The following is a 16,176-nucleotide window of genomic DNA, read 5'->3' as shown; positions in this document are numbered from 1 at the left end:
ATAACAGAAGCCAGGATTTTTGCACTGATGCCCTCTTTCTGACTTGGACAGTACAGTATGTGCTCCTCTAGAGTTATAATAAGGATAAAGTAGCTGGGAGTTCACCAGTAATAAAATTCTATCAAGAGGTTTGTGTGGGGGATGGGAAGCTAAGTAAACCACAGTCTTGATCTTCCTGCCATGGAAATCAATTGCAGAACTAGAGTGAAACATGTCTCTTTCAAAGCCACTGTGAATTTTGTCATGGATTTCACTACTTGGATTTCACCCCTTTTGCCTACAAAGGAGTCAGTTCTCACCTTGAGATACCCAGTAAGAATGCAAACATTTTGCTTCATGGTAAATCTGAATGATTGAATTTCAGTAGTAGTTGGGCTTAAAACTGGTATTTGTGCCTTTGAAGAAGGAAGTAACTGGTAAACCATTTCAATCAATGTATAAATAGAAGTATATATACTCAGGCATGTTTGGATGCTCATAATTTTCTTAATTAATTTCTCTTCTTCCATTTATTGTTGCAGCACTCTTTAATGGTGTCTTGCTGAAGTTTTCTCTTTTTTTTACCATATCTGTCAAAATAATGAACAAACATCCTTTTTCCAGTTCACTGAGAGATTTTAGCATGTTACTGAAAGAGGGTAAATAGTTGTGTAAAATAACATGGCTTACAAACAAGTAGAACATCTTTCTGTGGGTACCGCTTGTACTGTGTCTATCACATAGGCAGGAGCCTGAGATGTGACATGACAAGTCTGTAATTTAATGAACCATCTCATAACAGTAAATATTTGTACTGGGCAAAGTTTACTTACTACATAGAGATTGTTTTGTTCTTTTAATAAGAATTTCCATCAAAGTCACTACCCTTGAACTCCCCACTCTTTAATTTTCATGTTTACAGGCATTATTAAAACTGCTTTACTGAACATGGACCGTGAAAATAGGGAGCAATACCAAGTGGTCATCCAGGCTAAAGATATGGGAGGCCAGATGGGCGGATTATCAGGAACCACCACCGTGAACATCACGTTGACTGACGTAAACGACAATCCACCTCGCTTCCCCCAGAGTATGAAATATTTACATTCTATGTTTTAACACTAAAATGGACAAAAATGGTTCTTGTTTTGGTTTTTGTTCACCTTAGATATCGTTTATTCTATTGAGAATTTACTGAGTATCAAATTTACATTTAGGAAAGCAAAAGAGAACACATAACTAAGCAATAGCATCATGCCAAGGTTAATTGCAGTAACTGGGAAATTAATATTTAATATTTTTATTCCAGTTGCAGTTGACAGTCTGAGAAGTGAATTAGTGTGCAGAAACAATTTTTATTTTTCCTATCTATTAAATAACTGATCAACGTAATCTGTATTTCTTGTTTACTACTATTTCTTTCAGACTTTGTGGTTGATTTCATTTTAAGGTATCTGTTGTAATCTAATATATTTAAGGTTTGAAACAAATTAAGTATGCAAAAATATCCCAAGAGCAATTCTACAGAAGTTAGTATTTATGACCAGAAAGCATTTGCTACAATGAACTTTCCTTTATTCTTTGCACACAGAAACAAAAGCACGTACATAAATATAACAGGTATTTCTGCCTATTTTCTTCCCCTGTCTCAAATAATTTGGTAGATATCAGTGTCATGCTTATGGGAATCAGTTGTGCAAGCTCCCTTAGAAAGTAATTTTTATTAATGACCATTCATTGCCATAAGGGATTCAAAGTGATTCAGCTTTCATCCTCTTCTCTTTTCCTCTCTCTTTACTTCCTTCTTTCTCTCTATTTTTTTTTCCTTTTTTACTTTGTCTAACCACTGCTCTCTGTATGATGTGTGTGTATCACAGTGTCAGTGTGTGTCAAAGTCAAGAGCAGCTGTTACAGAAAATAATTGCAGATACTATCAGACAAATCAGTGAGCTTTGGCAGTTAAGTCACTGGGAAAGTTATTGGAAGCAATTTGTCATTTAGGTTCAAAGTCTGTTCTTAGCTGTGGGCAAAGAGTTTCCATTTAAATTAGAGCAGCTTAAGAAGAAATATAACACTCTGCACCCAATGAGTTAATTAAACATCACTGGACATAAGTGTCTTTAATGTAAAAGCCAAAGATACAGCTTCATAATACCAACATTCCAAAAGCAGAGGGTTTTTTCCCAGCAAAATTTCAATGTAGTACATTTTTAATAGGTATTTGAGCTGGATTCAGCTTTGGTGTTACTAAGCTGTGCTAGCTTCTGGAAATTCTTAATATTTGTCCTTTGTCCTTTAAAAAAAGACATTTTTCATACACACTTCTGGTATGGTCAACAGAGACCATGAGAACATCCAGAAAGGGATATCTGTTGCTAAAGTTACATGTTTGCAGCAAAGCAAAATGCTCATCCTCTGCATGAGAAAACAGATAGAAAAATAAGTAACTTTTATACATGAAAGTATGGAAGAAGCTGAAGGCTTTTGCCCCAGGAAGGCCTGTAGACCCAGCGACTCACTAACTCACCTGCACACACCCAGCGTGGACAGTGGCCTGAGAGATGGTGTCCAAAGCACCTTGAGACTGACTAACCAGATTTCCTGACTAACCAGATTTCCCTCTCTGCTATAGGCACATACCAGTTCAGAGCTCCTGAGTCTACGCCACTCGACTCCCCGGTTGGCAGGATAAAAGCCAATGATGCTGATGTGGATGAAAATGCAGAGATTGAATACAGCATCACTGAGGGGGACGGATATGACATGTTTGGAATTACCACAGACAAGGACACACAGGAAGGAATTATAACTGTGAAAAAGGTACGTACTTAATCCCAGCCTCTGAAACAGCAGTCAAACCTTTAGCTAGCACATACTTGGTTTCCATTTTTATTGCAATATGCATGTTTTGCTAATTTGAATTCTATCTGCCGTAAATCTCTACATATGTAAAGTTTCTTTTATGAAAGCAATTGGTATCCTTCCTTTTATACCTCCTTTAATAAACCAATGCACAAACTTTGGAGGACCTGAGAGAGAAAATTACTTGAAGCATGGGGTGCAACTGAGAAAAAATCCTCCAGCCTGAATATACTCACAGAAAAGCTCAAGGAAGCTCCACCATCCAACTGTGATTTTCTCCCTATGATGCTTACAGGTTTTGCTCTCTTAGTAGATGATACTGTGTTAAAACCACAGAAATAATGAGTATCGCATTGCCTGTTTTTCATTTTAAGAAGATGTTGATTCTGCAGCTATAATATATTAAAGTACATAGAGAAATTTCTTTTGACTCACATTTTTGTAAAAAGTTTAATATAACTATCAGCATGGTTTTGCTGTAGAAAAAAACCCAAAAACAGTGCCTTGCGAGATCACAGTGGACATCATCTACTAGGTTGCACAGTGGTTGTCAGAAAAGGTTTGAGAAATATTGTTTACAGTGGGTTATCAGGCAAGCTTGATAAGGTTACAGATATCATCCTTCATCAATTCAAGTTCAGTCATCACTAGATAGACATTGTGTAGATTTTCTGAACATGCACTTGCTTGTTGATATCAGTACGACACCTGTCATTACTTGTTTTTTGGGAGATGCCTTCCAGGGTCTGATTATGATATCAGTCTAACTCCGTTTGTATTTCTGTCTGTTGCTGACAGAAGCTGTGAATTTTCTACCATGTAATGGAAAAACGAGGTGACTACTCTGATCCCACATTTCTCCAAGTAGTAACAAAGAGTCTCTAAATGCTGTTTCTTCATAGTCTTAACAGTGTGTGCTATAGTCATACCTGCCATAAAATCATGTTTGGCTTTGTAGGTGGTCCTGGATATCCAGATGCCACAGTGTTTCATTTCAGTGACAGAATGCCAGTATCTGAACAAGCAACACCTAGAAAATCTTCCCTCCTTTAGTGTGTGGTTCTTATAGGCAAGAAATAGATAAGAAATCAAAATGCCAAAAAATGACAGAATAACAGACATGAAGAGTTAAGGTTGTATGAGAAAACTGCTTGGTGTTTAGGAGTTGCAGGCATAGAAGTCTTTGAAGAAGTAGGTTTTTTTCTAATGTATTATCTGGACATAGAGCCTTCTCTCCTTTCTGGCATTTTAATTCCAGTTCGGGCTTCTGTTACGTAGCACAGGCCTCTCCATGACTTCCCACCATTCACCCTGCTCATCTGGCTGAGAATCACAGCAATCCCCAGAGACTTCATGAACTTTTTTTTTCCTTCCCAGGCACTGGATTTTGAAAGTAAAAACTTGTATATTCTCAAAGTGGAAGCTACCAATACTCATGTGGACCCTCGATTCCTGTACTTGGGGCCATTCAAGGACTCAGCTACAGTCAGAATTCAGGTGGAGGATGTAGATGAACCCCCCATGTTCAGCAGACCAGCATACATAATGGAAGTGAAAGAAGATGTTCCATTAAACAGTGTAATAGGAACAGTAACTGCTCAGGATCCAGATGCTGCCAAGAACCCTGTCAAGTAAGCATATACTACTTCAGCTTGCCTGTAAATTTTTTACAGACTTGATTTTGCTTTTATCATGTCAGCACAGACAAAAAAATCCTCACTTGTAACAATGTGAATTGTAGGGCATGCTTGAATATGGAGTATTTTATGTGGTAAATGATCTCTCACGCTTGAGCATATTTAGGTATGTGTGAATGTGGTTGCATGGCCTTTGCATCTTGAATTATATCCTAATCTCTTTAGTAACTAATGTATGTGGTTATTTCTACCATGAAAAAATTTACTGCAAGAAGACCACTAAGAAAATCTTAGTACTTTCCTTCCACCTTTAACATTTTCCAGTGCAGTGCAGTGCATCCTCTTGGCAATATGACAGGGGGCTGATTCAGCACCCTTTTCTTCTTCAATCTGTCTGGACCTGCTTAACAGAGACCATATTCATATTTTCTAAATCACAAGTAGAAATGCCACAAAATCAGCTCATGTGCACACCCAGGCTCTGACCTCACCTGTATCGGTGCAAGGCTTGTAAGATAAGAGCTCTCATGAGCTTCATAAATTAAACTTGACATGAATCAATAAACTGTTCTGAGAGGAAGTGGAGGAAATGTTAAAGTTGGAGTAGCTATAACTAAGTCTTCTTTTTTTGTAAATTGTGTATGGTTTCAATGCATACTGGAGTACTTAAGTCATACTGGATAGAGTATTAAAGAACTTTTAAATAGTTGTGTTCTTTAATTAAAGTTCATTGCTAGTGACAAGGCAGCAAGAGGAGGAATTGAAAAATGCAGAACTATTAAATCCAGGTCAATTTTCAGCAGGTTTCTGAGTTGGGCACCTTGGAAACTCAATAGTAGCTTTTGATCAAGTAGAACAGTGCAGGTTTAATAAAAATCTAGTTCATCAATACTTTACACTTCTGCAAACAATTATCTTTCATCAAGATTTCTTACAGTAATGAGGAAGTTTTAAGCTCTTAGCTCATCTTGTGAGAGCAGTAAATATTATAATTTTAATTTCCTAGATGAACAAGCCTAATCTAAAATGTTTCTAGCAGAAACTATCTTCACTGTGCATAGCATGCCCTACACATGAATTCTTGTTCAAGACTAAGCCTTCTAACTTTAATTAAAGTTTTCTTAAATTTGTATCATGACATGCAGCAATTCTCTGTCATTCTGGGTCAGCACTTAGTCACTTAAAGAGCAGCATAATGCTTTGCTGACTTTGGTGAAGACCCAGGACAGAATGAACATCTCTTCTAGCACATTTTCATGGGCATGGGCATGCTAGCATGAAGATGAAAAATTGGTTGGGGTGACACCCAGGCCCCTTGCAATCTTCATAGGAACCTGCTTTTTTATATGTAATGATACTGGGGAGTAAGGGGAGTGCTTCCCTCCTTCCCTGTGGTGATAACTACAACCATTTGCATTTCACACCAGCACCAGCTCCTAATTATAAGTGATTTACAGTGGATAGGGACTATGCTGTTCATTGTTGAGTACTGCCTACCAGCTCTTTGCTATTAATTGAATGTGTGTGCTAAAATGTATCTAACTTTCAAAGGGCAGTTCTTTAATACCATATAAGTACTTCGCATATTTTAGTATCAGGTAGTTATTGAGCAAAATTTAGTAGAAGTGTCAAAACTGATGCAGTGCAGCAGAAAACTTGTTTTCTTCTTACCTTAACAGCACGCAACAGAGAAGAAAAATAAAAATTAGAAAGAGATTTAAGAATAAAGTATTTAAAGTAATAGAAATAAACATAGAAAGAAAAATCATGAAAAACAGTAAAAGAGAAAGGGAATCAGCAGAGAGCAGTAGCCTGAGAGATGTTAACTTGCAATAAATGTAATTTTATGGTGCTAATATCTTGGGTATCTGCTAGAATTTAGGGGCATGGGTTGAGTCTGCATCTTTTTGACAGGGTAATTTTTTTTTTTCTATCATGCAATAGAGATGCTAAATCCGATTTTCACTCTGAGCTTCGGGGAAGATGCAATTAGACTGTATATATATGACTTGTCACTTGCTTGTCAATTTTTCTTGGCAGTTAAAAATAAAATCTTTAGACACTTGATATTACAATGAAAACCTTCCATTTTCTCCTCTACCCGAGTGAAGATTTCTCTTCTTAAACAAACTGAGCCCTAACTCTGTTAGATGAAAGCCCCTTTGATCTTCCATTAAAGGAAACCTTCACAATATCATTATGAAAATGCATTATGAAAAATTCACACGCACATCCCTTCCTGACCCACAAATCTTCCTGACTTGTGGTTACATTAGACAGCAAGCTGCTGAGCATCAGAAGACAATGAAGCGATAGCAAAACATGAGGCAGATATCTGCCCTGGTTGTAAGGCTGCATAACCATTTGTGACCTGTGTATTGGTAGAGCTAAATTGCATCAGTCTAAGTCTTATAGGTAAATTTTTCTCTGATATGACATTGAGAAAATACAAAAATATGCCAGTACCTGTTTGGCTATATTTGAATATGTGTCCAAGTGAAGTAACATTAAGATGCTCCCAAATAGCACTTTACAGTCCAGAGGTATTATAAAAAAAAGTTTTGCATTCTACTTGTGTTTGATCTACACAGAAATAATATGAACCTCTGCATACTGATAAAAAAACAAAAATGAAAATGGCACTGCTGTATTGTACATCAGATCTTTTTAAATTGCTAGCTGAGTTTTTTTGCTATAGTAACTCCTCAGAGGCATAATGAAGTTCATCAGTCACTGGAACTGTCTTCATGCTGTGATTTGATTTACAAAAGTACCCCAGATGAAAATGATCTGCAAACAAATGTAAGGCTAAATTTTGTTTGTGTATTTTACTGACAACATATTTGCATGTGTTAGATTCTCTTTTTTACCCTTCCCTTCTTCCTGTTATGTACAAGGAGAGACTGGAGTTTACATTGATACTTTTTAAATTCATAGCTTGTCAATTCCTCAAAGCTTAAAAGAGATGAAGTCCTGAAGTCTGACAAATACCCACCCATAATTTCATTAAATAAATGTTAAAATTAGTTTGATGTTGTCGACTTAATTCTTACTAGGTTGTGATCCAAAAGTCAAAATCAGCACCAATTCAACATAATTAAAAATCCTTGATCAAAAGAGACTGGATTATGCAAACTGAGAAACAGAAGTGACAGTCTAGCTTATTAAAATCATCCTTCTAGACCAGATTTAATGGTATAATTGGAATATACTTTAAATGCACTGACCTTGTATGTATTTTCTTTGGGATATGAAGAAATAAAATTAACATTCCATTAAGAAACTGTCTCTGCTGGTTTTATTTTTATGAGTTTGAGTTTCCACTTTACAAATGACTGAATATACATATAGCTTTACAAATACTTGTACTTTAAAATCTTTAATATCTTGAAGAAGAAGCTCTCAATGTTACAGCCCTGGTAATCTTAGAAAAAGTCCAGAACTTTTTTTTTTTTTTTTCTTCCAGATACTGTACCAGATTGAATTTGAGAAATCTTACAAAGATAGTGATTGCAATACACCAAGGCATTAAAATGTGCTAAGACAGTAAGATATTTTAAGTCCATTCAAAATATGAAGCTGGAGTGGAAGTAAAGCTGAAGAAAAAGCCCTCGATGAACAGACAGCTCTTGCCTAAAGCTAGTTGCTTATTTAAATGTCTTGCTGAATAAGACTCTGAAACCTAGTATTACAGTTAGCTGGAATAGCTAATCTATGGAAAATCCTGATATTTCATTTCAAAGAATAATTCAGAATCTAGATTTAACTGCAGAATGGAAATACCAAAGTATTTCAGCTGAAAGGTGTGGAAATGAGCTACTGAATATCTGAAAATAATCGAATTCACAAGATACCAACATAGTATCATATAAAAGCACGATGAATGAAAGTTAAAATGAAATGTTTACCATATCAAATACTTACTTTGTCAAAATACAAGCATTAGACCAGTTTGTATAAACTAATTCCCATTAAGCATTTCAGCCAAGTCAACAATTTCACACGTGCTGTTTAGATTTGGACAAAAGCAGCACTTTTCAAGCCGATGTTAACGTCACAGTGCTGCATAAAGGAACCAAGTTGGTGACACCACAGCTGACTTCCTGCAACCAAAATTGCAGGGTTGTCAGTGAAGTGACAGCAGTGAATGAAAAACAATTCTGAACTCCTGAAGAATTAGCAAAGTGTGCCCATGTGCAAAGAGTGCAGGTCCTACTAAAATGTGTCAGCTTTTTGTGCTAGTACCTTTGAATGTCATTTGGGTGCTTCCCTAGGAATTTACCATGGAAAAAGAAAAACAATTTAGTGCAAATGATTAGTACTTGATATTGTTTTGTTTAGAAAGGTAAGCTAAACTTAAATTCTTATTTTAGAATAAGACCTAATAAGTCTAACTTGCTGTAGGCATTATATTTCACTTTTGGTTTTTTGGGTTTGTTTTTTTTTTTTTTCAAAGAAGGAAAAGAAATCCAGTTACAAGAAAATTAGAAATTTCATTTTAAAATTTTGGCAGAACCACATTTCAGCTAGTTTCTTCTATTCCTTCTTTCATGCAAGGTCTTTCTCAGAATTTAGGAGACACTGCACAGGCACTAGGAAATCTGTGCAGAATAGACAATGTGTCTTGCAGCTGCTTCTAGGACAGAGCAAGGGAGAGAAATTTTTCTTCAGCCTCTGCATTCCCCTGAATTCTGTGGTGGCGGTAAACTCTGCCAGTCATTCCCCCGGCCCAGTTTTCATCTGACTGCTCACCAGTTCAGCTGTTACCTTTACCCTTGTCTGGACACAAGGGACAGCAGCAGCTGCCTTGTCTCCATCGACGTGGCCTGCAAGGAGGCCAAGGGAGCACGCTGGGCTTCCTAAGGATCTGTCCTGCATTGTACATGAGCACACAGTTGGGCTTGAAACAAGAGCAGAATAATGCAATTGCATTCTTGCTTTGGCAACATCAGAGACATACTTCTGTCAAAAACCTCCATAATTTATGCAAGATTTTTCCCTTCAGGAGAGATGAAACCAAGTCACAGCATTTGGATCAAGGTGGTAGCACTCTCTCCCGGGAATTGGAGAGTTCTACTTTTAAACTTGGATTTAGTTCAGCTGAAAAAGCAAAAGATCATATTTAAAATTTGAATCTGTATTTAGACTCCGAGCTCATCCAGAGCTCGTTAGCATGCATTTTCACATATAGATGCCATCAAGCAGGGCTGAGAATGTTAGTCTTAATGAGTTACAACAAACCTTTGTGTGGTATGTGGAATAATGAATCACTGTTCCGTGCTGACTTGGTTTGGGCGGGCAACCTTTTTAAGTGCTGGGAAGTGAAATGTACAAATGCACCCCAGCTGTTAAATTTTGTATCAGAAATGATTTGGAACAGTTGATATCAAAACACAGAAAGAGGGTTTTATAAAGGAATAGCCAACTCAGCCTTAAAATAAACTTCATATCTTTCAGGACACAGACTTCACATTTTTCACTAAAAACAAAGCTTTGATGATTCTCAGAGGTATGTAAATTCCGCAGCAATTCATTTATTCAGTGACAATACTCCACCTTCTAAATCAAACCTCCAATGTGTCATTATCCAGTAGCTCAGAACTAGCTCTTTGTGTGAATACATAAAGACTCTGAAGCCTATGCTGAAAACAAAAGGAAACCCCATTTACTAGCTGTTTGATGTCTAGTCTTAGAAAATGGTTTTAGAACATAGAAATTAAAAGGAAAGCATTCCTCTAACTCCTGTCTCTGTATTTGCAGGTACTCTGTAGATCGTCACACTGATATGGACAGAGTATTCAACATCAATTCAGGAAATGGTTCGATATTCACTTCAAAACCCCTTGACCGGGAAACACTGCTGTGGCACAACATTACAGTAATAGCAGCAGAGATCAGTAAGTTAAACCTAAATACGACTCCTGTCCCTGATGTAATGAATTTAGCCTTCTAGCTGAGTGTGTGGAAAGCACAGCTGGGCACATGTCAGGTTTATGGATAGCCCACTCAATACTAATGAAGAAGCAGTAACTCTGCAAGAGGTCATCTGCAGTTTTGTGTTTATTAGGGACACAGTTCATGAAGAGGTAACTTAGCAGGGAGAAAAGGTGACAGTTCTGTGTTCTCTGATCAGTTATAGCCACTTTAAATTTTGAACATGGTTGTTGAATTCTGAAACTGGCATGTAGCAAAACAGATGGTTTAAAGCCAAACTGCATTCCTTGGCTGAATTCAGTCTCATTCAGACTGGATGTTTTCAAATAAGGCTAAAGTGGCTGGGCTGAGCTGGGTGCCCAGATATTAGTCAGTTTTATGCATCTCCATTTTTCACTTTGTGTGCATCCTTTGAAATTACAAGCTGCAGCTACAAATCAGTCTGTCACTTAGTTTAGGATTGTGCTGAAGTAGTAATCTTGTGATAATACTAAACATGCTGATTTTAGAAGTCTAAATGCCAGGGATCTAAGATAAGGACGTGTTCGAGATGACATTAATAAACAATTTGCTTTGTTTTAATGCATTATCTATAAGTACATCACATGCCGGAATATCAGGGAATGCAATTCTATTTGCTTTTGCAGAGTCACAGTGCCTATGTTTATGGTGGAATGGTAGGTAAGTTTAATATAAACACCAGTTCTGTGACTGTCAAAATTTCTCTCTGCAACTCAGAGGTTAAAAAGCTTTTGATTTTTCTGAGATAATGTAAGCTCTACTTTCTTTTTTTGTATGTGTATATGGCTCGATTACCTTCCTAACAGTGAGAAGAGTGTTAAAAGCTCAGGATTACTTGACTCAACTTTCTTTATTGTGTAAGTCTTCTTTAAAACTGAAAACCTGAAAAAATGTAAAACAACACTACTGAGGCAATCAAATGGGATTGTATGAAGGAGTAGTGGGTATGAGCCTATAGGAATGACAAGACATTAATAGTTTTCTCCCTCTCATGAAAGTTTGCACCTTTTAATGCTAGGTATTTGATTTCAGCACACCAAACACTGAACATTAGTCACGTGGCTGTGTTTCTATTAAGTTCTTGAAGGCGGGTTCTAGGGTCAAAAATTGTTCACTATAGGCAGCTCCTGGGTAGAGCAGAAGGGAAAAATAAAAGCCTAAAAAGGAAAGAATAGCAAGAACGTTTAGCACAGACAATAGCAAGAACACTTGCATTCACCCCAGCTGGGCTGAAATAACATGCAGTATATTAAACTATCTGAAAAACAGCTTAGCAGGAAGTATTCATTTGGTTTCTTGCTTCCTCCCTTAAGCACAGACCTTCTACTGCGCCAAACCCTCTCAACTTAACCTTTGTGTCTGAAGCAGGCTTCCATCTTAATTACCATTCCTCTTAAGTCTGAATCCTTTCAAGGTGCAACAAACTGCTTCCCAGGGTGTGCTTTACTAAGCCTAGACCAAATTTGGAATAACAAAGGTAGACGTCTTCCAAAGGCAATTTTTTTTTGGTTGAAATGTACTTTTCTGATCCAGGACACTTCACTAATTTTAGGCTCAAGAGACTAGACTGGAAAGTACCACTACTTATTGTTCCTGGCAATCCCAGAAATTTCTAGCAAGGCTACTTAAAGTCCCATTCCACTAAATTCCATAGAATCACTTATTATTCTCAGTAACATTATCTCATCAAGCTCCAAGTATATTTAATTGAAGTGATCTAAAAAAAAATATCCAATCAGTTTACAGGCAGGATGCACCTTCAAATAGGTGTGTGCTCTCTTTGATATAGGAAAAAAATAATTATAAAGTCATAAAGAGAAACACCTTTCAGTAATGTCTGCTTTTGATTTTGTTTTACAGTTAAAAAAAAAATAAATACACAAGTTGTTTTGCCTTTGTCTAGAATTGTCAGTAAGTGTAGATTGCTCCAGTTCTAAATGTTCTCCTTTTTCACCAGTATGAGCTGCAATTGCTCAGCAGCCCAGAGAATCAATCACGCTGTGACTGCTGCACATAAATAGTTGGTGAAACACCGGGTCAGTACATCTGCCACAGTCAGACAGCAAACTGGCATTAAAACGCGGGACACAGGTCTAGTGAGTCACAGCTGCAGAATTACAGCTGATTTACCAAAGACAATGCCCAGAGTGTTTTTAAATATTTGTTACTTAACACTTATGGGTAAGTCAAACACTGGCAGGACTTTGAGGCTGTATTCTGAAGAAAGCCACCACTTTAACAGTTTTGTTGCTGGCTCGGCAGAAAACATATCCCTATACGGAGAAATAGATTTAAGCGGTTTGTTGAGTCTATAGAAATGAAGCCCAGCAGTAATTAAAGGATAACACAAACAAATGAACCTACATGGAATATTTGCACAAATAATTTGAAAGATGATGACACAAAATATCAAAAAAAAAAAAGATATTAATTTCCATTAAATCAGAAAAGAGGCATATGTTCATAGAGCCGAGAATTTATACGAAGCTTCTCTTTATTACAGTATGATTTTAAATTGTGAGAACCTTAAGCACCTAGAAGTAAAATGCAAATATGTAGGTTTAGGTTGAAAAAGCAGGAAATAAAGCAATTCTCCTTCTTCAGAGCAGAAGAAACATGTTTGCCAATATATTTGAATGTATTTGTTAGAAAAGTATGCCCTACAAAATAGTCTTGCCAATAGTTCTGTGACTTCAAATGAATGCCTTTGATTTCTGCCTGTTATAAAAATTCAACTCTTTTATTGATGTATTTTAGCAAAGAATTCAGCCTAGTCCATATTATACATAAACTGTTATTTTATATATCGAATGAATTTAGCCCAGTGGCTGATATTAGAAAGAGGTTTGTGCTTAATGGAATCATATTAACTTCAATGGGACTGTGGAGCCTTAAAGCACAATATTTTGTCCAAATGACTGAGCTCTGTAATACAAATAAGCAGTGCCAATTTTGGAGAAGGCATTTTCACATTTATAAAACGATGGTAAACACATTAATAGGACTTTTATTAAAGTCAACAAGCTACTATAATGAATGCTTGTAGAAGAATATAGAGTCTTAGATCTGCTATATTTTATTGCACTATTTTTTCACTTTAATTATAGGCTAAAATGCATTGATAAAATATATTAACATGGGTAGGAAATCAACATGGGAAAATTCAGTTTGAGCCCTCATGTAGGAGAGTGTAAGGTATTTGTTTTAAATGAACCTTATCTCAATCACACTCTCCCTCAGATTTCTCTCTCTCACATTCCCATACCCACATACTACTAGGTGGATATTGTGTGGTGTGGAGCACAAGGAGACAGATCAATGGCAGAGTCTCTAGGGTTTCTTTCAATTAGTGACAACAAATTCCTTTGGGACCAGATCTTGTACATTTTAGGAGTCAGTAGTTGTTATTGTGTGACCTTTTGCCTCAGAATCTTGCCTATTTCACCACACATGGTTCTAGGTAAGGTTACTGCCACTGCTTTTCTTCCTTATTCTGTGTATGGTTTTGACTGTAGTCTGCCCCCCTCTCATCAGGAAAAGGAATGGTCTATATGGTATGATGCACTTCCAGATGTTTTTATTTTTATCCAGAAAGATGACAGTATTTTCATTAATATTCTATGTTCAGGAATATCTTTGTCAATTTCAATCTCTTGGCACTATGTGGTTCTTATAGGGGAAAAAAAAAGATTGTTTACATAGGGGGATCCACAGGTGCTTATGTTTTTCAGCTGGTACACTTCTCTGGTATTTACTCTAGAACATCAGACAAAACATTTCACAACAGGATGTGATCAAGCATCTGTGATCACAGCTGCAGTTACTATTTCTATAAAACAATGATAATTATGGTAGCTTAAGGAACTATGCCACGAGATTTGTAGGGCACAGAGTATTATATTTAACAAGTGGAGAAGAAAAAACCCACTCAATCTCGTCCTCATGACTCTTGCTGTTAGAGAGCAAAGGAAGAGAATATGTTCTAGATACTTCACTGCCACCAAAGAGTATCAGTCAGGCTAATAAATAGATTTAATTTAGTTCCAATTATTATATTTACATATATCACACATACATTCATAATCACACTTGGAATGATCAAAGGAATTTGTAAATCCTGGACTCCCACTCCATCTTAACTCTATAGTTTACACAGAATTAGAGTAATGAAACTATGTTCATACCATAATACACTCACCAGAAAGCAACAGAAAGTAAGTGAAGTGCTCTGAGTGAGAAAAAATTAAGACAATGAGCCTCCAAGTCTGTCCTTTTCTTCCACTGCACTGAGTCAGTAACTGGGTTAAATAAAATCTCCATTCTGGTTTTGTCATTTCAGACAACCCAAAACAAAGCAGCCGTGTCCCAGTGTTCATTAAGGTTTTGGATGTAAATGACAATGCTCCGGAGTTTGCCATGCTTTACGAGACCTTCGTCTGCGAAAACGCAAAGGCAGAACAGGTGTGTTGTCTGCTCGTACTAAGAAAATATTCCAAATTAAATGAGTTTTGCTACTACTCTTGCATTACCTCATCAAGTGGTATACTTTGCACTGCATCAAACTTAATTGCAAAATTAAACAGTGGCTGCACAGTATCTGATTTCACTCAGTATTCTTCCAGCTGTCATGATGGTATGTTTTTGAATGTTATTTTCTGTACTGCACCTTGTTACCCCTGATTCATTTTCATTCTTTTATCCTTTGCTTTATTCAGGCACCTCCACTGTCTCCGTAAAAAACAATTTCACGTCTGTAAAAATTCCAAGTCCTGTCTGTGATACAGCTACAACCTGCTAGATACCACTCCTATTGTAAAGTAGTTCAAAGTTGCAGATTATTTGGAAGATTCAGCCAAACAATTTCTGTGTCATGAGATTTGGATAGACAAATATAAATTCAGCTTGGACTTTTATCTTTCACCTTTCATCTCTATTCCTTGTCACATGTGAAGGTTTCCTAGCCATCTGCAGTGGCACTAACCCAAGCCTTTTGGTGAAATCAACATGATTTTCCTGCCAACTTTCAAATTCATTATGTCACTCACTAATGGTATAGGATATAATAGTATGGTGACCCTAAACATGTATATATATAAGCAGCATGCAGATGACTTCTCTTAAGCTCACCATAGCAAGATCATCTGCCTTGAAGCAGAAGAAAAAAATTGACACAAAAGATAGCTTTTACAGGTTTTTTTAGAGTACATAAATAAATATAAAGTTCACTGACTTAGGAGATAATTTTGTTCTTATTGTTTCAGCTGATACAAACATTAAGTGCTGTTGATAAAGATGACCCTTACAATGGACATCAGTTTTCATTCTCCTTAGCTCCCGAGGCAGCCAGCAGCTCAAACTTTACACTACAGGACAACAGAGGTGAATTTCTAGGAAGACTTTTCTTTATTATCTTATACTTGCTTTCAGTCTTCAGATGAAGATTTAATGCATGCTTTGTGTTTCCAGACAACACAGCAGGGATTTTCACTCGAAAAACCAGATATAACCGGCATGAAACAAGTACCTACTTCTTGCCAGTGGTGATATCAGATAATGATTACCCCATCCAGAGCAGCACTGAAACAGTGACTATTCGGGTGTGTGCTTGTGACCATCGGGGAAAGATGCTGTCCTGTAATGCAGAAGCCTTGATTCATCCTACTGGTCTTAGCACTGGGGCTCTTATTGCCATTCTTCTCTGCATCATTATATTACTTGGTAAGTAGCTCAGGGACATTTTGTT

At 36.8% G+C, this 16,176-nt stretch overlaps 1 protein-coding gene across 1 annotated transcript in view; it reads left to right on the top strand.

Moving 5' to 3' along the window:
* Positions 1 to 16,176, top strand: part of CDH6 (cadherin 6) — a 103,410-nt gene that overhangs the window by 76,304 nt on the left and 10,930 nt on the right. Inside the window, exons 5-11 of the mRNA XM_058833195.1 lie at positions 902 to 1,069; positions 2,612 to 2,799; positions 4,219 to 4,472; positions 10,239 to 10,375; positions 14,773 to 14,894; positions 15,695 to 15,812; positions 15,900 to 16,151. Coding sequence (XP_058689178.1) covers positions 902 to 1,069; positions 2,612 to 2,799; positions 4,219 to 4,472; positions 10,239 to 10,375; positions 14,773 to 14,894; positions 15,695 to 15,812; positions 15,900 to 16,151 — 1,239 coding nt within the window. The remainder of the gene's footprint in view (positions 1 to 901; positions 1,070 to 2,611; positions 2,800 to 4,218; positions 4,473 to 10,238; positions 10,376 to 14,772; positions 14,895 to 15,694; positions 15,813 to 15,899; positions 16,152 to 16,176) is intronic.

The sequence above is a fragment of the Poecile atricapillus genome, chromosome 2 (assembly GCF_030490865.1).
Source record: "Poecile atricapillus isolate bPoeAtr1 chromosome 2, bPoeAtr1.hap1, whole genome shotgun sequence".
NCBI lineage: Eukaryota > Metazoa > Chordata > Aves > Passeriformes > Paridae > Poecile > Poecile atricapillus.
This window is presented reverse-complemented; position numbering and strand designations above follow the sequence as displayed.